This window comes from Lepidochelys kempii, chromosome 24 (genome assembly GCF_965140285.1).
Source record: "Lepidochelys kempii isolate rLepKem1 chromosome 24, rLepKem1.hap1, whole genome shotgun sequence".
Classification (NCBI taxonomy): Eukaryota; Metazoa; Chordata; order Testudines; family Cheloniidae; genus Lepidochelys; species Lepidochelys kempii.
Window position 1 is genome coordinate 739,541 of NC_136403.1, and position 22,088 is coordinate 761,628.

The following is a 22,088-nucleotide window of genomic DNA, read 5'->3' on the forward strand; positions in this document are numbered from 1 at the left end:
TGGGTTTTTTATCCTTTTATTTTTTATAGACTAAGAGCAGAATATGAAAATCACCAGCCAAAGCACTTGAAAAAAGGGCAAGTTGCTTTTTTGTGCCCCAAAAAGTGTCTGTGCATTTGCATAGGTTGGGTCTTCACAGAAGACAAGGAGAATCCAACACTTTCTGACTATGTACAGGCCGGTCCAGGGCCCGCGCTGCTGCCTACGGGCCTTATAGACAGATCTCTCTTGATAGCCGCTCTCTGTACAGGATGTATAGATCTCTATATAGGTATGTACACCCCCAGGCCTGGGGAGCCCTGACCCCCACAGCCCACGCCCTGGGGCCAGCGCTGCTCGTCCATTGCCCATGGCTGGCTACGTAGACCAGGCCCAGCGTCTGGAGGGAGCCCGTAGCATGGGCGCTCCTGAACCACGTCCGGGGCCTGCTGGCACCATAGAGCCCCCGGCCCAGCCGCGTGGAGCTACCAGGCGATGGGACGGCTCAACAGGGCTGTGGGCACAGACGCCCCGTGCATTTGCCATTGGGGCAGGAGGCAGCCAGGGCACGGTGCACGCGGTGGGGGCTGTGTCACGGAGGCTCGGTGCTGGAGGACAGTGCCATGCAGGGTGCCCGACTCCCGGAAGGGCCGAGTTGAGTCTCCACAGGAGCCAGTCGCTAGAGTCCGGGGGCAGATCCCGTGCTCAGGAGGCAGGGCAGGCTCCCTCCTTGTCCTCACGCAGCAGCTCCCAGGCCAGGCTACATCCCTCCGGCACCCAGGCTGGTGTCTGCTGCTGCATCCCCGCATGGTGGGGGGCTCTCGTGGCTCTCTGGCTGCAGCAGGGCCCACGGTTCCGTGCCCAGGCGGTGCGGGGCCCGCTTCCCCCCCGACTTGCCCCCTTCTGTCTTTTCCAAACGGCCGCTGCCAGAGTCCCAGCGCCAGGGGCCAGGGCAGCTGCTGTGCGGAGCCGCGCCCAGGCCCCCAGGCCGGCCGACACCAGGCTAGGAGGCCAAGAGCGACATGAGGAAAAACGCAGCGGCCACGGCCAGCGGCAGGTGTTCCCGCTTGGGGCTGGTGCCGCTGATGCTCTTCTCCAGCTTGGGGTTCTCAGGGTTAAAGTTATCTGTGAAAAGAGAGAGAGAGTGAGGGGGGGTGGCAGGGGCCACACAGGATGGGGCAGTCAACCCCCCCCCACCCCCCGCAGCTGGCAGGATGCAGAGCCGAGCTCCGCGCAGCGTGGACGAGTTCCCACCGGGCCTGGGACCCTACAAGGGAGTTCAGGGTGTGTGTGTGTGTGTGTGTGTGTGTGTGTGTGTGTGTGTAACGCTGCACCAGGGACAGGGTGTGAGCACCGGCTGCGTGTGTGTGTGTAAGTGTGTGTGTGTGTGTAACGCTGTACCGGGGACAGGGTGTGAGCACCGGCTGCGTGTGTGTGTGTGTGTGTGTGGGTGTGTGACGCTGTACCGGGGACAGGGTGTGAGCACTGGGTGTGTGTGTGTGTGTGTGTGTGTGTGTGTGTGACGCTGCACCGGGGACAGGGTGTGAGCACTGGGTGTGTGGGTGTGTGTGTGTGTGTGTGTGTGTGTGACGCTGCACTGGGGACAGGGTGTGAGCACTGGGTGTGTGTGTGTGTGTGTAACGCTGTACCGGGGACAGGGTGTGAGCACTGGCTGTGTGTGTGTGTGTAAGTGTGTGTGTGTGTGTAACGCTGTACCGGGGACAGGGTGTGAGCACTGGCTGTGTGTGTGTGTGTGTGTGTGTGTGTGTAACGCTGCACCAGGGACAGGGTGTGAGCACCGGCTGCGTGTGTGTGTGTAAGTGTGTGTGTGTGTGTAACGCTGTACCGGGGACAGGGTGTGAGCACTGGCTGTGTGTGTGTGTGTGTGTGTGACGCTGCACCGGGGACAGGGTGTGAGCACCGGCTGCGTGTGTGTGTGTAAGTGTGTGTGTGTGTGTAACGCTGTACCGGGGACAGGGTGTGAGCACTGGCTGTGTGTGTGTGTGTGTGTGTGTGTGTGTGTAACGCTGCACCGGGGACAGGGTGTGAGCACTGGCTGTGTGTGTGTGTGTGTGTGTGTGTGTGTGTAACGCTGCACCAGGGACAGGGTGTGAGCACCGGCTGCGTGTGTGTGTGTAAGTGTGTGTGTGTGTGTAACGCTGTACCGGGGACAGGGTGTGAGCACTGGCTGTGTGTGTGTGTGTGTGTGTGTGTAACGCTGCACCAGGGACAGGGTGTGAGCACTGGGTGTGTGGGTGTGTGTGTGTGTGTGGGTGTGTAACGCTGCACCGGGGACAGGGTGTGAGCACTGGCTGTGTGTGTGTGTGTAAGTGTGTGTGTGTGTGTAACGCTGTACCGGGGACAGGGTGTGAGCACTGGCTGCGTGGGTGTGTGTGTAACGCTGCACCGGGGACAGGGTGTGAGCACTGGCTGCGTGGGTGTGTGTGTGTGTGTGTGTGTGAGACGCTGCACTGGGGACGGGTGTGAGCACTGGATCTGTGTGTGTGTGTGTGTGTAACGCTGTATGGGAGACAGGGTGTGAGCCATGGCTGGGGGAGCTCCTGACTACTCCAGTCCTGGCCTCACCCCCTAGGTGGCCCGGGGGTGCTGGCTCTGGGGGGCAATGCCCTGTGCTGTCCCGCTGCGCTGGTGCCCTGCACTCACCCAAGTCCTCAATCTTCACCTCGGGCCCCATGGTGAACTGCGGGAGGGTGGGCACCGACTTCTCCCCGGAGTGCGAGGCTGCAGGCAGGAGAGAGAGGAGATGGGTCACAGCCCAGGGGGACACCCCGGGAGCTTTCAGGGGCCCACCCCCAGCCCCTACACTAACGAGCCAGGGGAGCCGCTGCCCCTGGGGCCGCCCCCACTCCCGAAACCCCCTCCCAAGAGCCCCTGCTGGGCACGGACACGCTGCCCCTTCACCCGCCCCCACCCCCCTGGGCATTCGCACACGCACGTGCAAGGCTGTACTCACTGGAGGCACAGCACACAAACACCTTCATCTTCAGACAGGCCCGGCGGTGATTGTGCGTCGGGGTTGCTGCAAGAGAACGAGGAGCCCTGAGATCACACCTGCTCCCCCACCCCGAGGGCCCCCCCCCAGCCAGGGCAGGGGGCTGCTGCCCCCAGGGGGAGCCTGGCAGGGCTTTAGGGAGGCTGCCGGGGTGCCACGGGGCCACACCGCAGCTGTGGATTCGCTCCCACCCTCAGGGGCCGCCCCCCCGGTGCCCTGGGGCTGCAGGCTGAGGCTGGGGAGGGAGCGCTGAATAACATGCAGACCCCGTTGCTTTGCAGAGGCAGCTCTGGGCTTGCGGCTGCCCAGGGGACCCCCCTGCCCTGTGGGCTGCAGGGCCGGCCCCGGCCCCGGCCCCCCGCCCGAGCCCGGCCCCACGTACAGACGTAGTAGTACTCCTGGCCGGCGTGGAACTCGTAGCCCAGCGAGAAGGCACTGTAGCGCTGGAACTTCTCGGAGAACTTGATGGGGCTGTGGGGCGCGTGGGGGCGGTTGCACTCCCAGCGCTTGAAGCCCCGGCTGGTGTTGCAGGCGTGGTAGCCCTCCGCGTTCACCATGTAGAGCACGTACTGCTCCGTCCTGCGCACGGGCACCGAGCCATTGTAGTGCGGGCAGTAGATGTCCAGGTAGTCGTTGACGTTCACCTGCACCGTGTAGCCCTCCCGGTGCAGGCTGGGGGGAGAGCGTCAGCGTCAGGGGGCGGGCAGGACCCCTCAGGACCCCCACCCTGCCATACTGCCCCCCCCCCAGGGCCCCTGGCCTCGCTTCCAGGTGCGCCGCCCTGGGCCCTGCCCCACACCTGCAGGGAAGGGACCCTCAGCCACATCCCTGTGCCCCCCGCCCGCAGTCTGTACAAACCACCTCCGCCCAGACAGACCTCAGACGGGGGGCAGTGACCCAGCTGGGAACTGCAGCTGCCCAGACCCCTGGCTTTGCACAAGGCCCCAGGGGTTTCTCCCAGGCCAGGGCTTCGCCCTTCCCGTGTCCGGGCCTGGCCACAGGGCAGGGTGGAGAAGGGGGGGGCCTGCATGGGGGCCATTTTCCCAGCTGCCACGGGAGGCAGCACCGATCCTCACATTCATGGAGCTGAGAAACGCCCCCCCAGCCCCCCCCAAGCAAAGGGGGGGCAGCGGCTCGGGCCCCTGCCTGCCCCTCCAGACACTGAATCACAATCAGCCTCAAAACTACCATGAGCCGTCTGAGCGGGGACTCAGGAGAGGGGCTGCGGGCTGGGATTGAGGGGCACCGGCAGAGCTGTCGAGGGGAGCCGGGGTCGGAATCGAGGGGCACCGGCAGCCAGAGACTGGCGGGGGTTGAGTTTGTACAATCCCTCCCTGCCCCCCTGCATCGGCTCTGACAGCAGAAGACCAAGGTCTCGGTGAGGCTCCCCCCACACTAAAGCAGCTACCAGGCCACTCCCCCAGGCAAATCCACACACAGCCCCCCTCCCGCCCCCACCAGACCGACAGGGGCTGCCTCCGTGGTGCCCCGGCTACCGGGGTCTCGCTGCAGGCTGCCCCGGAAGAGAGATTAACGCGGCCCAGCACCACGTGAGGGAGGGACGCTGGGCACCGGTGCCAGAAGTGATCCCCTCCCCCAATGCCATGACCTCCCAGGCCCCCCAGTCCTTTGCACAGACCCCACAGTGCAGGCTCCATCCAGCCCCCCGTCTCCCAGCCCCCGCCCAGGCTGGAGGGTCCTCAGCCCCCTGCAGCAGGTGCCGAGGGATGGGAATGGAGCTGGGCTCTCTGGGGAGGAGGTTCTGTCTGTGCCCAGGGGACACCCCCAGGCAGCATCTGCCCACCTAGTCATGGGCAGGGGTATCAAAGCCCCCCAAAGCCCCTGGCCCATCCAGCCCCAGCTCAGTGTCCCCCAGCAGGCACCGCTGCCCCCACCCCTGCCCCTGCCTGGGGCTGCCCCCTCCATTTACCCTGGAGCCCAGTCTATGGATGACGGAGGAATGACACCCTCTGTTCCCAGCTCCCCACTACTTGGGGTGTCTGTTGGGCCGTACAGGCCTCGTGCCTGGGGCTAACTGATGCGGCCAGGAGCCAGGCCTGGAGGTGCCTTGCATCACTACTGAACAGAACCAAACCAAGCCCGAACAGAATGCAAAGCAGGGAACATAAAGGGACGTTAGCCCACCGGGCTACACCCCAGACCTCTCCTGCCCTCCCCCAGCACCTCCACTCCCAAGAGCTGGTGAGGCGTGGAGGGTGGCCCCCGGCTGCCAGCCCCCACTCTGGAGTGCAGCACGGTGCGGGGGGGGGGGGGTGTTTCCCGGGCCCTGCCACACGCCACGGCTCAGAGAAAGGATTTTTCACCCTGTTCCAGCTAATCCTGTTACTGTGTTAATCCCGTAAAGGGTGGCCCTGCGGGAGCCTCATTTACATCGATTACAGCGGCAATCCCCTCAGATCCACTCAGGAGAGACTCCGGCACTCCTAATCCAGGCCTGACTGAAACCCCGGCCGGTGATAATCCTCCCAGCCAACCCGCTGACCCGCCACAGGCGATGCGAGGTGCCGGCTCCGCACACCGACGGGAGCCATGGCACTGGGCTCAGGCCACGATCCCGCTCCCTGCTCTGGGCTGAGCGGGGGCCAGACGGCTGGAACCCCGCAGTCCTGCAGCGCATGCTGGCTGAGTCCCGGCAGGAGCCTGGGAGCACGGCCAATGGGGCCGAGGGCCGGTTCATTTACACCACGGCCCTGACTGCCCTGGGGCCCATCTGGGGACACTGGAGCATTTGCTGCTTGCCTCCCCCTGCCCCCCACCCGCTCACTCCCATCCCGCGCTCTGTCCCGGCTGCATCCAAGTCCCAAACAGAGCCAGGCCGTGCAATGGAATTTCAAATCCACCCGTCACGGCTCCGCATCTCTCTGACAGGCACTGACCCCCAGTACACGGCAATCTGCTCCTGCAGGCTGGCGCATGGCCGGGCACCACCCGGCCCAGCTGAGAGTAGGGGCTGCCAGAAATGGGGCAAGGATAGAGGGGACCGAGTCCACAAAGCCCAGATCCTGGGGGGCACAGATGCCCCCATCCTCAATGCTGCCCCACGGAGCAGGGCCCTGCTCCAGGGCTTGGATTGCTGGTGAGGCTTCCTGGCCAGGCGAGGAGATGCTGGCACAACCCCCACGCTCTCCCCATTCCAAGCAGCTCCTTCGCGTCCTGCCCAGGCTATGCCCCCCGGTACCGCCAGAATTACGTCTCATCCCACCCAGCACCGGGCCCCCCGCAGCTCACAGGGACTCTGACCATCGGCCCAAGCCGGTGTCTAGCTCAGGGCAGCTCCTGGGTTCTTCACCACCCCGGCGTGGGATCGCTCTAGCCCTGGCTCTTATCGCAGCGCCTCCCACTCTGTCTCTGTCGCCCTGCTAGCGAGATGGCTGGAAAGGAACGGGAATATTCTAGGCAGCACTGGGCACAAAGCAGGGTGTGTCCAGCCGGCCAGCGTCTAGCCGTGTGTCCCTGCTCTGCACATGCAAGCAGGGGGCCAGGCTGGCTGTTCCTGGAGGTGTTGCCAGGTGGCGTGCCCAGCGTATGGTCAGAGCCCTACCCTTGGTTCACCCATTGTGTCCCCACCCCTCCATTCCCTGCTCCTGCTGCTCCCCGGGCGCACGGAGCAGAGAGGAGTGGGACACCGGAGCTGTCAATCTGGCTGCTGCAAACGGCCCCCGGGTCCCTGCAAGCCTCCCCCTCCGCCCTCCCACTTCGTCCCAGGAGCCACGGTGCATCCACCGCCTACCCCACGCGGAGCCGTGCAGGGCCAGGGCTCCCCATTCCCCAGCTCCGCTCTGCCCTGCCATGGAGACGGGGGTGCAGGGCTTTGCTCAGCCTGGACGGCCAGCCCCGCTGCACATGCTTCCAGCCCCTCTCACTTCACTCTCCTCCCGCGGCCAAGGCCTGCCATCTGGAGGCGCAGGCTGGCTGCAGGCAGGGCACTGAGCCCAGCAGCACCCAGGGGTTCCATGCTTCTGCCAGCCCCTGCCCAGGTCCCCGTGCCCCACTGAGAGATGGGGAGAACCCTCCACGCAGCTTGGCCATCGACAGGGACATGCACACAGGCCCCTAGCAGCTCAAACAAAAGGGGCTGAACCTCCATACCCCATGCCCAGCTGGCACGGGGCAGTGGCTCCCAAACACCCCTCATGCTCCTTCCTCTCTGCCCCCCCCCAACAGACCAGCTGCCTCTGGCCCTGGCAGAACTGCCCTCACCCCCTTGATCCCCAGGGCGATCACTGTATCACAGTGCCAGGGTCTGGCGCTTTGCAATGGACATCAAGGCAGGTCCCCACCTCGAACCGCCAGCTCATCCCCTCCCAGGAACACCCGGGCCAAGCCCACCTGGAGCCCTTCTCCATGCCCTGAAGGCACATCCCATCACAGAACAATGCATTAGAATGGGAAAAGGTGCAGAGAAGGGCCACAAAAAACCATCAGGGGGATGGAACAGCTTCCGTATGAGCAGAGATTAAATCTGGGATTGGTTCATCTTGGAAAAGAGCCGACTAAGGGGGATATGACAGAGGGCTGTAAATCACGACTGGTGTGGGGAAAGCGAAGAGGGAAGTGTTATTTACCCCTTCACCTAACATGAGAACCAGGGGTCATCCAATGAAATTAACAGGCAGCAGGTTTAAAACACACAAGGAAGTACTTCACACAACGCACCTGCGGAACTCATTGCCAGGGGATGTTGTGTAGGCCTTAAAGTACAACTCGGTTCAGAAAAGACTGGACAAGTTCCTGGAGGACAATGAATGGCTGTTAGCCAAGACAGTCAGGGACGCACCCCCATGCTCTGGGAGTCCCTCAACTTGGGACTGCCAGAGGCTGGGACTGGACGATAAGGGATGGATCACTGGATAATGCCCTGTTCTGTTCACTCCTGGGAACCATCTGGCACCGGCCGCTGTCAGAGACAGAACCCGGAGTTAGCTGGACCCAGGATGGCCGTTATCTCATCTCCCTGAGCCCGTGAAGGGAGTGGGGAAGAAAGTCTCTCTGAGCAGCAATGCCAAGTGCCAAACTGATGGCTCCATCCCCTGCAATCCCTGCCCATCTCTGCTCCCCGAAACCCAGCATGCTGGATGCTGACTGCTATGGAGTGGCCTAGCTGGGAGCCACGCCCCATGGGCTGCACAGCCCAGAGCTGGGGCCTGACACCCCGAGACAGGCACCAGGCTGGATCCCCTCCCCCATCCCAGATCTCATGCGGGCCCCAAGCCACTACAGATATAAGGGGGCAGATGGTGAACACCCCCCCAGCACAGGAGGCATTAGGAGAAGCCAGGAATCCTGTGTGTTCAGTAGCAAGCCATGGCCTGTGGAGGCCAGACTCATGCCAACATCGCTGGATGGGTGCCCTGCCCCAGACACACCGGAGCTCTGGGGAGACACAGTGACCCAGCTGTACCCCCCTCCAACTTCCCAAGCAACGCCCCCCCCCCCCGTCATCGATCACCCATCTCCCCTAGCTCCCATGGCAGTGCCTGGTTACCCTGGGGGCTCCCCTCCGGGGCTCAGGCAGATCCCCCCGTCCCCAGCAGAAGCGGCTCATTCCAGGGAAGGTGGCCAGCAGGGGGCACTGCGGCAGGCAGCAGTTATCGGGCGGGGGGGACCAGGGGGGCTTCGGCTTACCCGGTGCGACCCCATCTGGCCCAGCAGCGGGGCAGTCCCTAGCGAAGCAATAGGGACCAGGGGGCGGCTGGGTAGCAGGGCCTGGCCCTGTGAACGCCACACGGTGCAAAGACCCCACAGCCCCGCCCGCACACTGCCTGTACAACCCTGCCAGTCCCACTGAGCGAGGGCCCGAAGCCAGGCGGACGGGTAATTCCTCCCCCAGCGCCAGCCAGCCAGCGAGGTGACGCCCCAGCGTGGAGCCAGAGACCTTTCAAGTGCTGCCTTTGATGTGGTGTGAAAGGAGAGAAAAAGGCTCCTTATTAAAGAAACAGCCCCGAGCCCGGAGCAAATCGTGTCATTAACTCCGCGTGGGACCCGGGGCAGCAGGCGGGAGCCCAACTGACCGGCCGGGGGTCCTGCTGGATCAGCCCCCTGGGCTGACACCACCTGGCTCACGGAGCCCCGCTCCCCACAGGGTTCACTGCACGTCTTGGCTGGCGGCCCCCAGGGCCCAGGGCCCCTGCCTGGGCCCCGCCGTGGAACAAGCCCCCAGGGCCCCACAGCCCAGGACGGAGCCACTGTGAGCAGGAACAGCCGCCTTCATCTTGGGCTGCCCCGGGGGGATGGCACCACACCAGCCCAGCCTCTCCCACAGGGGCCCATTAGAGCCAGCTCCTGATAAACAGCCTCGTTAAGGAGCCCCTCCGCTAGCCCCTGGAGGGGGAGGGGGCATTTCCCGGGTGCTGAGGCTGCTGGAGAGACGGGCTGCCAGGCGTGGGGGGGCGGGCGTCCCACTGGCTCCGTGCTGACAACACCGCTATGGTGCACCGGCGCGAGGCTGGGGAGCTTCCAAGCGCCCCGGCACGGCGTGGTCCTCCCCGTGGCCAAGCCCCTCACCGGGCTGGGGAGTGTCCGCTGGGGTTCAATGGGGCAGCAAGGGTGAGAGCTCCTGCACACAATGGAGGCAGTGGGATCTCCCCCCGTTCCCCACAGCACCCCCTGCTGGGAGTGGCTGGGATCGCCCCCTGCAGCCAGCACGCCCCCCCCCGTTCCCCACAGCACCCCCTGCTGGGAGTGGCTGGGATCGCCCCCTGCAGCCAGCACGCCCCCCCCCCCGTTCCCCACAGCACCCCCTGCTGGGAGTGGCTGGGATCGCCCCCTGCAGCCAGCACGCCCCCCCCCCCGTTCCCCACAGCACCCCCTGCTGGGTAGGGCTGGGATCGCCCCCTGCAGCCACGCACCCCACCCCGTTCCCCACAGCGCCCTCTGCTGGGAAGGGCTCGGCTAGCCCGGATCTCCCCTGCCCCACGTTCTGGGTCAGTCTTTTGGCGCTGAGTGGCTCACACTAAGGCTGCTGTTCCTGCTGGGGGCACGGACTAGGGGGCACGTCACGCTCCCCGCCAGCACCCGGCCTGGGACCACATTCGGTGACGCATCCCGGGCACGTTGCACAGACGCTGAGAAGCTGCTGCTGCCCCAGCCACCGTCTGCCCCCACGAACGCAGCAGCCCCAGCTGGGCTCCGACTCCACAGCCCTACGTCCCTGGAACCACAGGTCCCACCAGGGGACTCGCCCCCCTCCCGCACTGGTCCATCTCCCAGCGCCCTGAGCCCCAGCAGGCGAGTGGCCAGAAGCAGAACCAGCTGGTCGGGAATCTGGGACGAGCAGGCTCTGTGAGCTGCCCCAGCAGCGGCGAGCTCTCCCCTACTTGCTCTCAGACTTTGCACCCACAGCACGACTGGGGAGCGCATGGGACAGACAGACACACTCAGCAAGAGCCTGGCCCAGCCCTGGCAGCCAAGGGCCTAGGGTGCCCCAATCCGAGAAGGCAGCTTCCACAGGCTCCACTTTCAGCCCCATCCTGCTCCGGCTCCTGGCCTGGTGTGGAATTTACGGGATTAAGGTGCCCCAGCCCCTTCCCACACAGGACCCCCACCCTCGGGGCGGGCAGCCCCAGACACTGCACGAACCACGGCTGCCATTCCAGGGCCTGCCCCCCAGGCCATGATCGACCTTGGCCGAGCTGCAGGCAGCGCGGGCTCTGCCAGCTCCCAGAGCGTGGCTCCCACAGGGTTAAGCGCAGGAGCGGAATGGGCTGCATCCCTTCTGCACGGCTGCGTTTCTAGACCAGAGCTTTGCGAGGCAGCGGAGCCCTCCGTCACCGTCGGAGCCGGGCAGGTGGATTCCCCTGGTGGACCCTTCCCGGCCCGGCCCTGACAGGACACTGGCTACCCAGCAAGCCGCAGCCTGGTGGCTGCTCCGCTCCCATCCGCCGCAATCAACGCGGGCAGCGCAGGGCTCCCCGCAGCCAGGCCACCCCAGCGGGACCAGCCCGGGCACCGGGCCAGCCCCACGCACCCCGCTGGCCCTGGTGTCTCATCCCGGTGGCGGCTACTCACTGAAGCCAAGGAGCAGCAGCACAGCTAGGAGGGGGCCTGGGTGGCACAGGAGACCCCGGGCGCCCCCCTCTCACAGGGCCCAGCTCAGGCCCCTTGGAGACACCGGGCGGCTCCTCCCCAGCCAGGCGGCCCCTTTGTCCGGCCCTGGGAGCCGGGCCCTGCCGCTGCAGCCAGGGCTCATCGATTGGCTGGTGAACAAAGACGTGCCACTGATTTCCGTGCCCCTTTCAGCCGTGTCCTGCGGCAGCCAGAGGCAAAGCCGCAGCGACCGACAGGGCCAGGTGAAGCCGGCAGCGGCCAGACAGCCGGAGAGACACCCCGCACCGGGGAGTGCCGCCCAGACCGTCGCCAGCAGCCCGCCCCGCCCTGGCCGTGGGAGCAGCCCCCCCAGACAGCCCTCTGCCCACACACCCGGGGCAGGCAGAGCCCCACACGCGCACGGTGCTCCAGACACGCTGTGCGTGCAACACGCGTTGTCACCGCAGAGCCGTGCACATGCAGAGCCCCCCGCGAGCGCACGGACACGCTCCTGGCCCATCTGCAAGTCACACGCCCCGCGCATGCACACCATGAACGGCGAGGCCCCCCCGGGGCCCCCGGCCGCCACATCCCAGGCTTCCCCGACACTTGGCCGAGGTGCTGGGGGTGGGGGGTCAAGGCTGGGTGTGAAGAGAGCAGCGCCGCCCGCCCACCCAGCTCCCCAGAGCCCACCGGTTCCCCCAGCTCCCCGCACCTCCTCCCCCATGGCCCTACAATCCTTTTAATCTCTGGTAAAGCCCAAACCTTCCCGGCTTCGCTAACAAGATCAATGAGCTTTTTAATTGGGTTTTAATTAAACGATCAATCCACAGGCAGCGACTCAATTACTGGCCTGGACAGGAGCAAGCGGATCCACCCTGGCACCGCGTGCCCCCTCCACAACCCGCCCCAGGCCCATGGCACCTGGCACCGCGTGCCCCTCCACAACCCGCCCCACGCCCATGGCACCTGGCACCGCGTGCCCCCTCCACAACCCGCCCATGGCACCTGGCACCGCGTGCCCCTTCACAACACACCCCAGGCCCATGGCACCTGGCACCGCGTGCCCCTTCACAACCCGCCCCAGGCCCATGGCACCGCGTGCCCCTACACAACCCGCCCCACACCCATGGCACCTGGCACCGCGTGCCCCCTCCACAACCCGCCCATGGCACCTGGCACCGCGTGCCCCTTCACAACACACCCCAGGCCCATGGCACCTGGCACCGCGTGCCCCTTCACAACCCGCCCCAGGCCCATGGCACCGCGTGCCCCTTCACAACCCGCCCATGGCACCCTGGCACCGCGTGCCCCTCCACAACCCGCCCATGGCACCCTGGCACCGCGTGCCCCTCCACAACCCGCCCCACACCCATGGCACCCCGGCACCGCGTGCCCCTTCACAACCCGCCCATGGCACCTGGCACCGCGTGCCCCCTCCACAACCCGCCCCAGGCCCATGGCACCCTGGCACCGCGTGCCCCTCCACAACCCGCCCCACACCCATGGCACCCTGGCACCGCGTGCCCCTCCACAACCCGCCCATGGCACCCTGGCACCGCGTGCCCCTCCACAACCCGCCCATGGCACCCTGGCACCGCGTGCCCCTTCACAACCCGCCCCAGGCCCATGGCACCCTGGCACCGCGTGCCCCTACACAACCCGCCCCAGGCCCATGGCACCCCGGCACCGCGTGCCCCTCCACAACCCGCCCCAGGCCCATGGCACCTGGCACCACGTGCCCCTTCACAACCCGCCCCACGCCCATGGCACCTGGCACCACGTGCCCCCTCCACAACCCGCCCCAGGCCCATGGCACCTGGCACCGCGTGCCCCTCCACAACCCGCCCCAGGCCCATGGCACCCTGGCACCGCGTGCCCCTACACAACCCGCCCCACGCCCATGGCACCTGGCACCGCGTGCCCCTCCACAACCCGCCCATGGCACCCTGGCACCGCGTGCCCCTCCACAACCCGCCCCAGGCCCATGGCACCTGGCACCGCGTGCCCCTCCACAACCCGCCCATGGCACCCCGGCACCGCGTGCCCCTCCACAGCCCGCCCCAGGCCCATGGCACCCTGGCACCGCGTGCCCCCTCCACAGCCCGCCCCACGCCCATGGCACCCTGGCACCGCGTGCCCCTACACAGCCCGCCCCAGGCCCATGGCACCCTGGCACCGCGTGCCCCTACACAACCCGCCCATGGCACCCTGGCACCGCGTGCCCCTACACAACCCGCCCCAGGCCCATGGCACCCTGGCACCGCGTGCCCCTCCACAACCCGCCCATGGCACCCTGGCACCGCGTGCCCCCTCCACAGCCCGCCCCATGCCCATAGCACCCTGGCACTGTGCACCCTCTCCCAAGCAGCCCCATGCCTATGGCACCCTGGCACGACTTGCCCCCTTGCAACCCACCCCACACCCATGGCACTCTGGCACAGGCGCCCTTGCAACCTGCCCATGGCATCCTGGCACAGTGCGCCCCCTCGCAACCCACCCCATGCCCACAGCATCCTGGCACCATGTGCCCCCTCACGGCTTGCCCCACGCCCACTGCACCCCGCCAAACGAGGCAAGGACGTCCCTCCCAGGTGTGACACCAGCCCCTCCCCACCAGTCCCAAGCATAAGATGCCCCCAACCCCAGGGGTCATCAGCCTGCAGCCTGCCCTGGTCTCGGACCCCACCCCCTGCCATGCAGCAGCAACCTTCTCCCCCCACCAAGCCCTGCAAACATGCCGTGACTCACTGGGCACTTTCGGTGAACACCCTTAACCCCAGGGGCACCAGCTCCTCCCAGAGCCTGGCACCCAGCACACCCCCACTCCCACCTGTCAGGCCAGGCAGCACCAGAGCAGCCAGGGCCCCACGGCCCCTGGATCCGGCCACGGGAGGGAGCACTCAGGCTGCCTCAGGAAGGGATCTGTGCCCCACAGGGATGCCAGCATAAGGCTGCTCAGAGCTGCCCACTACGCCAAGCGCCGTTCGGTCCTCTCCAAGCTGTGGGAGCCCGGGAAGGGAAAGGAGCCTGGCTCCATGCCGGAGCTGCCCTGAGTCAAGGACCGAGCCACACCCACCGTGCGTGGGATCCCAGGGATGGGCCGCGCGGCCAGGCCAGGCAAGGTAATTACAGGCTGTAATGTGGAAATCACCACCCGCCCCTGCCTGGGGCTGCACAGCAGCACCCCACAGCCCCCCTCCCCGCCGGAGCGTACCCCACAGCCAGTGCCCCCCTGCTAGAACGTGCCCCACAGCCAGCCCCCACACCACTAGAGTCCTCCCCTGCCGCACTGGAGCATGCCCCACAGCCAGCACCTCACAGCATCCCACTGGAGTTTTCCCCACAGCCCCCCCCCCGACTGGAGCACGCCCCACAGCTCCCCCCGACTGGAGCACGCCCCACAGCCCCCCCACTCCCCCTGCTGGAGCACTCCCTACAGCCCCCCCCACTGGCAGACATCCCACAGCCATCTCCCCACAGGCTTCCCCCACTAGAGTGTGCCCCACAGCCCCCCCTCCCCTGCTGGAGCACACCCCACATCTAGTACCCCGCCCCACAGGACCCACGGCTGGGAACAGCCACCCCACAGCCAGGACACTCTGCTGCCCAGCAGGTCCTCTCCTGACAGCTCCCCCCAACAGCCAGCACCTCCACCCAACTCCCCACTTGGAAAGGCCAACCCTGGAGTAGCCAGGAGCTCCCCCCATAGCTGTCCCCACATCCCTTGGTGCTACACAGGGCAGTGATCTGTGGCGCTGGGTTGGAGTATAGGGCAGGCCGGCGCCCAGGAAGGGGCAGAGGGTCTCTCACTCCAGCCAGGGGGTGCAGCAGCCCCCTGGCACCCCTAGTTCCCCCCTAGGGCCACAGGGGTCCCTGTGATGCAGGGTGCATGGCCAGCCACTGTGACGGTAACTCTGGCTGCCTGCCCGTGCCCCTCCACCGGGAAGGGATCCGCTCACTGGCCCTTCCCCGGCGCCTGTCCTCCACCGCTGGGACGGTCTCCAGGCTGGAGCCACTGGCCAACCCAATCTGCTGGGGGCTCAGGCTGGAGGATGCTTTGCACCTTCATTGGACCCAGGAGTCCCCTGACCCCACGTCCTCCTCCAAGCTGGGGAATAGAATCCAGGAGTCCTGGCTCCCGGGTCACTGGTCTGACCCACGAGCTCCATTTCCAAGTAGAGGAGCCCCCCTGCCCCCAGCGGGCACAGTGCTGCCAGGGGGCTAGCAGGGAGCACAGCCCCCTCCCACCCCCAGGGCAGAGAGGCTGCTGCTCTCAAGGGCTCTCTCTGGGTCTCCCTCGCTCGCTCCTATTGCCTTCAGCACAGAACCAGCCAGAGAGAAGCTGCCTTGAACAGCTGCTGGGGGGCTGCACACAAGGCCCAAGCCCTCCCCCGCCCCCCCCTGCCTGGCAGGACTCCACGACCAGCCTCCTGCTCAGCTCAAGCCACCCGACACTTGGATACCCAGGGTCACTGGGCTCTCCCCCTCCATGTGTCTGCCCCCTGGCCCTGCGCAGCTAGATCCCCATCCCCCATTCTCACATGGGCCTCGGGATGGCGGGATCGACACCCGCCATGCACTGCTGCCTCCCAGCACTCGGGGCATCTGCCCAGGGCACCATGCAGATGGGGGAGGGGAGGAGTCTGCCCAGGGCACCATGCAGATGGGGGAGCGGTCACTGCAGGGGTACGAACAGCCCAGACAGACAGACACGGGCAGGAGAGGCTGCTTTGCTGTCAGGGGGCTCCACGCAGCCGGCTGGGGTGGGGAGCCCCAGGGACCCGGCTGCACAGGGAGATGGGGACAGTCCCTGCCTGCACCAGGCCTCCCCCCCGAGTGGCCATTTGGGGTGAGCTTGGTTCCCCTCCCCCAAGGGGGTGAAATGATGGAAATATTGGGGGGGTGCAGACGGGCTGTCCACTGACTCCCCCGAGCCCTGTCTGTGGGGCGGATGCAGCCACGTCTGGCAGCCTAGACAAGGGGAGACTAAAGCTTGGCTCTGGGGCTGGCCCAGCCCTGCTCTCAGGAGCACCCTGGAGCAGAGGGACCCCCAGTCCTGCACAGCACCCACTCCAGGACAGCTGCCTTGGACGCAGGCTGCCTGTGCTCTCACTGCGGGGCGGGGCTGGGAGAGCCCCACAGCGACCCCCCAAGCAAGTATGGGGCAGGCAGGGGCTGCACCCGGGGGAGGAGAGGGGTGTGTCCCAATGGCCAGAGCCAGGGGTGCCAGGAGGTGAGAGAGACAGCAACTCGGCTGACCCAGACGCACCCGGGGAAGCCTCTGGGCTCCGGGCATGCCATGTACTCCTAGCTAGGGCACCCCCCAGCCTGCTGGGGCAGTGCCCCCCTTCTCCTGGCAGCACAGCTTGTCCCCTTCCCAGAACCCCACAGGCCGACCCCAATGGCCACCTTTGCCCCATTGCTCTGCCTATGACAGCACCACCCCCCACCCCCCACACACGCCTGAGGCAGGGAGCGAGGCTGACAGATGGGCCCAATGGCCCGGGCCCTTGACAAGAAAATGGGGCAGGCTGGGGGGGGGGGGGGATGGGTGGGCAGCCTGCAGATCCAGGAAGGGCTATCACTCGGAAGAGCTAGGACATGCCAGGGAGGTGCTGACCAGCAGCCAAGGAGATGCAGGGCAGGCATCAGGCTCGAAGGCGAATTATGCTCTGGAGCAGGGAGGCTGGGGACACCCCCCCCAACCCCCAGACAAAGCCCTGCCAGGGATGCTCCAGGTTTCCGTGGCCCTGCTCAGCGCGGAAGCTGCACTCAATGGCCTTTTGGGGTCCTCTAGGACACCAGCAAGAGAGACACCCACCCTTATGTGCCAGAGCCCGCCATCCCTGCATCGCAAACCCTGGGAACCCACTCCCCCAGCTCAGCCCCAGCCCACAGCACTGGGGTTCCTGTGTCCTGAGAGATGCCTCCCGCAGCCCAGCCCCCCAGTGGCTGGAATCCCCACACCCCAATATTTGTGTCTAGCATGGGCTGCCCCCCTCGGCTGGCTGGGGCTCGGCCTTTAGTCCCCAGGGGCTCCCATTACACTCTCCAGTTCATCCAGCTCCATCTGGTGCCTGCTCGGGGCCTGGGGGGGGGTGTCTGCTCCCTGCACTGGGATCGAGCCCCCCACGGTCCGGCCGCTCACAGGGTTCAGCTGCGTTTATCCCCTGCCTGGCCCTGACCACTGCCCCCGGGAGCATACACCTGCCTTGGCCAGAGACAGAGCCCCCAGGCAGCCGCACCCCGCTCCCCACGTGGCAGAGCCGGGTCCGACCCAGCCGCTGCGTGACGCGCAGCTCTTCCCCACTGCTCTGCACCAAGGACCCCAGAAACGCTGCAAAAGGAGGAGCCCCCAGGGGCCAACTCCACCCCCCACGATGGGTTCAACCCCCAGCAGAGGCAACAGGGTGGGAACCTGTGTCCGCGAGGACCGGGCTGGCATGATGGCCGGGGGGGGGGGGCAGGGGTGCGCATCCCCCCTCCCCCGCAAGGCCTTCCCTCCACACTCAGGAGTGGCCCCACAGCTTCCAGGCTCGTTCTGCACCTGCAGTCACAGCCTGCCCAGCACTGCGCCTCTGCCCGGGGAGGGTGGGGGACAGACAAGCCAAACCCTGTCGCGGGGTCCCCAGCGTTGTTTGCTAAGGCTCTGAGGCGGCTGGGGGGAAGTGCAGTGAGGAGTCAGCCCCTCTCCCTTGGGGGCTCTGAGGGGTGGGCCCTTGAGGTGGGCAGCCCCAGCAGAGGGACCAGGCAGAGCAGAGCCCGCCCTGCCCAGGAGCCGAGAGCAGCTGGATTCTGGCTTGGCCACTCCTGGACCTGGATCCAGTGGGTGAGCAGAGGAGAGGGCTGCAGGCGCCCAGCGGGGTATGAGCAATTGGTCCCGCTGAGAGCGGGCGTGGTCAGGACCCGAAGGGAGCAGCTGATGCCCCGGGGGCCTGAGATGCTGCTGAGGATGGGGGCAGGGCAGGGCATTGGATGCTGAAACTGATAACCCCCTCGTGCCCCTGTGGAGGGAGACACTCCAGCCTGGGGGGCAGGGGGAGGAGCAGAGGGAGTAAACCCCCCCCAAAGGACACACAAACACAGCTGCTGGTGATCTGAAAAGCCAGGAGCCTCGGGATGGGACGAGTGCTGCATTCGGGGAGTCACACCCCACAGCTCACCCCCTCGGCAACCCGGGATGCAGGAGCCGCGGCAGCCCTGGTGCGCCAGGACCAGGGGGCTGGAAGGATAGCAGGGCACCATCTGCGGCTGGCACGCTCCCCTGGAAGGAGGGGCTTGCAGGCCCCCAAGGAGCTGATCCCACCGGGGGTGCCAGGGTTTGTGCACTGCAGCCCAGGCAGCCAAACGCCCCCCATTATTTCTCTCTAATCCTGATGCTTTGCCGCACAGTGGTAACCAAGCCCAACTGGCTGCACTGCCTGGCCATAAATATCAGTGCTTCAACACGCCCAGGGATGGGCCTGCCGCAGCCACCCCAGCCTGGGAGCTGGCTCCTGTCGTGCCCCACGCTGGGTCCTATGGGGTGCAGGTGTTGAGAGAGAGGGGCTGACCAGCTCGCTTTGGGGTTCCTTCCTCCCCCTCCCCCGGGGCTCGGAGGGGCAGAAGGACCAGCGCTCTCTCTCCTGGCAGGCATGTCATCACCGAGGTGGACAGCCCAGATCCCTCCAGCCCAGGCAGCTGAGAGACAGGGAGAAACCCACGGGCACAGCCCCACCGAGGATGCCCCAGGCTGAGCCTGTCACAGCAAGGGAACTTCCAGGGACATCAGACGGGCAGAGCTGGGAAATCTGGTGCTGGGCGCCCTGGCATTAGCCCCGGGGCTGGCTCACAGGGGCCTGGCTAAGGGAGGGGCTAGCGGGAAGGTCCCTGTGAAAGGCGCCCGTGCCGGTGTGAGCCAGCCACTTCGCCATTGTGCTGCTCCTCAGCTCTGCACGTCTCACACACACGCGCAATTTATGGGGCCTGCGCTTCCGCCTCACGACACAATCTGAATGGGAAGGGAAGGCGCTACCCAGGGAACGCTCCCTCCTCGGACAAAGAGACACAGAGAGCGGGGGAGTGCCAGACAGACGGGGGGGGGGGGCGCACCCCCAGAACCGGCACAGCAGAGAGACGTTCCGGCTGGACCCGGATCCCTCTCCCGTTCATTGTCGAGTCCCCCTGCAAAGGGAACCAGGATGGCGGAGGGTGCGTTTCGCTAAGAGCCAGTGTCCCCTCCTGCCCCCCCAGTGCAGAGCAAGGTGGCTGGGTCTGTGCACCTCCAGCCCCTTCCCTGGCCAGGCTGGTGGGACACCCCAAACGCCCAGCCAGCCTGTGCCCATTTCACATCTCCATCAAAGCCCCCGCTGCACTGCCCATCCCTGCACCACTGGGCCTGGACTAGCCACTGGCTCTACCATGGGAGTGCTGGACCCGGGCTTTCCCTGTTGCAACCTGCCAGCTGCCCACCAGCCCCGAGCGACAGGGCGTGAACCATACCGTGGGGGGGGGGGGGGTTTGCTTCGCTCCTGGCCATCGATCAGCTGGGCTCCCTGAAGCTCCGAACACACCAACAATCGTCAGATCTTCACTTACAAACCCTATTGACTGTTCTGAAGCGCTGGCTTCATGACCTCTCCAGCCGCCCGGGCCGCCTGCACCCCGCCCCACGGAGCCACGTCTGGGGGACAGGGCAGCTGGGCCCCAGGAGTCGAGCCTAAAGGTCACCTGTGCAGGGCAGAGGGAAGCAGCCAGCCTCAGCACAGCCCAGAGCAGCTGAGAGTGGGGGCGGCCCCCAGGCCCCATTCCAGCAGCTGGTGTCTGCGGACAGCTCGCTTCCAGGGTCTCGCCCTAGTGGTGTTGCCTACGCTACCCGGGGGCCACGCCAGCAGCCCTGTGGAGGCCAGGACCCCTCCAGTGCCCTGCCCGGCCCGCAGGGCAAACAGGCCAGTGGGCACCCCGGCCCCTTCCCAGGCCGCCTGCAGCCAGTGGGTGTCGCCCCCCGCGCCCGCCCCAGACAGTCAGGGAGCGAGACGCCTTCTGTCTGTGCGCACAGGGGGCAGGCGGCCGGCCACGGGCGCAGAGACTCCCCCAGGCAGGCGTGGGCTGGCGCGTGGCTTTGACTCACCTGTGGGATCCACGCAGCCCAGCCTCGCGGGGCATGTTCAGACAGGGCCATCCATGCTAGGCAGGGCTCAGTGACAGCCCAGCGGAGGGGACCCCCGGCCCTGGGCTCTATCCCAGCCAGGGGAACGGCTCAGGACAGGTCCACCCAGCACGGCCAGAGCCAGGGGGCAGCGAGTCCAGCCCCAGCTCACCCCTGGGAAGCGAGGCCGTTTAGTGACACCCCGCGCTCCCCAGACACCGCGGATGCTCCGGGCCCTCTGGCACCGGCTCCCCAGACACCTTCCGTTTGCAATAAACACCCCCCCCGCCCCCGAGCACCGCGGAGAACAGGCGGCGACTAAACCCACCGGCGCCGCCGGGCCCCCTCCTCCCGCCCGCGGGGGGCGCCCCAGACCAGCCCCCCACGCCCCCTGCCCGGACAGTTCACGTCGAGGCCCGGGTGGGGGACACAAGCCCATAGCCTCGGGGGAGGGGGGGGGCGCGCCACGCACCGTGCCCGGGCGCTGCGGGGCCGCCTCCTGCCTCTCCGCGCACGGCCCCCACCACCCCGGGCTCCGGCCCCTTCATAGGAGGGAGGGGGGCAGTATTAAGAGCAACGGGGGGGGGAGGGGAGGCAGGGCAGGGGCCAGCCAGGGACAGGGGGCGACTCCGGGCACCCCGAGGCTTCCCCCCAGCCCGACGGCTCCCCCCATCCTGCTACCAGCTCCACCGGAGGGGGGGTCCCGGAGCCCCCCGGCGTGCCCAACAGCCACTCCCCAAATAACGCGCCCCCAAGAGCCGCCACCCCCCAGCGCACGGACCCCAGCAACGCCCTCGGAGCAGGACCCTTCCAGCGCGGTCCCCCCCAGAGCCCCGCGCTGCAGCCGCCCCGGCCCCCGGGACTCACTGCGGGTTGGAGCTGTTCCAGTGCACGGCGTGCCGGTTGCAGACGGTCCCCGCCGGCCCCTGGCTGAGGAGGAGCAGCGGGAGCAGAGACAGGAGCGCGGCCAGGCGAGCAGCCATCCTGCCCCTGCAGCGGCGCTCAACCCCCGCCTGCTCCGCGGAGCCCAGCGCGACCCAATGCACGGAACCGAGCCGGAGCCGCCAGCTCGCGAGCCCCGCGCCGAGCTCCGCCCCCCCGCGCGCTCCCGGGCCCGCCCCTTCCCTGCGCGCTCCCGTGGCGCGTTCACGGGCGGGGGGCCCCCGCGCGCGCTGGTCTGTGCTGCCCCCTCCCCCCTAGAGCGGGGCGCCTTCTTCACACAGTTCTGCCTTCTCCCCCCCCATGGGGCGCCCCTTGGGACGGAGCCTGAGGGCCTGGCTCAGCGTGGGGCCAGCTGCTGGGCATGCTGACTGCACCCTCCTGGCCCCCCACCTCAGGGTCCCTCTGAGCCCCCTGCTCTGGGCCGTGGCCTGCAGCAGCTGATGGCCTGAGCTGTGCCTTGGGTGAACCATGGCCCCTCCCACTGCCTCAGTTTCCCCATCTGTAAAACAGGGATGGTCCCTGGGCCGCAGCAGGTCACCAGGATGCTCTGGGTTCTAGTCTTCTTCACTGCTTTCCCCACATCCCACTGCAGCTCCCACAGGTGCTTTCCCTTGCGGGACAGGAGAGAGGAGAGAGAGGCATTTGTTTGTCTTCACACATTTCCCTCCTGGCCAGGTTTGTGCCCGATTCCATAACGGCTTCGTTTGCAACACTTTATTCTTAATCATCTGTCATGCAGCGGCTCCAAGGCTCCATCGTGCTGGCTGCTGCAGGCAGAGGGGAGCCAGCCACTGCCCCTAAGAGCTCACCCTCTACCCGAACAGACAGACGGCTGAGGGGCGGCCCAGAGTGGGAGGTGATTTCCCCAGGCATCCAGCAGGGCAGTGGCAGAACTAGAACCCAGGTGTCCTGAGTCCCAGACCAGTTCCCTGCCCAATGGCTCAGGCTGCCTCTTTCCCCCAATCCCTTGTCCCAGGC

At 66.8% G+C, this 22,088-nt stretch overlaps 1 protein-coding gene across 1 annotated transcript; it reads right to left on the bottom strand.

The window, feature by feature from the left end:
- EFNA3 (ephrin A3) lies at positions 1-21,255 on the bottom strand. The gene is made up of 5 exons (XM_073322941.2): positions 21,036-21,255; positions 3,375-3,664; positions 2,954-3,019; positions 2,644-2,721; positions 1-1,104 (listed from the first exon to the last, which is right to left on the bottom strand). Exons 1-5 carry the CDS (start codon positions 21,149-21,151, stop codon positions 983-985), a joined length of 672 nt encoding a protein of 223 aa, XP_073179042.2. The 5' UTR covers positions 21,152-21,255; the 3' UTR covers positions 1-982.
- Between the last annotated feature and the right edge of the window lie 833 nt (positions 21,256-22,088).

Coding starts and splice junctions, on each gene's coding strand:
- EFNA3 (XM_073322941.2), bottom strand. CDS start 21,151: ATGGCTGCTCGCCTGGCCGCGCTCCTGTCTCTGCTCCCGCTGCTCCTC. Junction 3,665..21,035: donor TGGAACAGCTCCAACCCGCA/GTGAGTCCCGGG, acceptor CTCTCCCCCCAG/CCTGCACCGGGAGGGCTACA. Junction 3,020..3,374: donor CCAGGAGTACTACTACGTCT/GTACGTGGGGCC, acceptor GTTCTCTTGCAG/CAACCCCGACGCACAATCAC.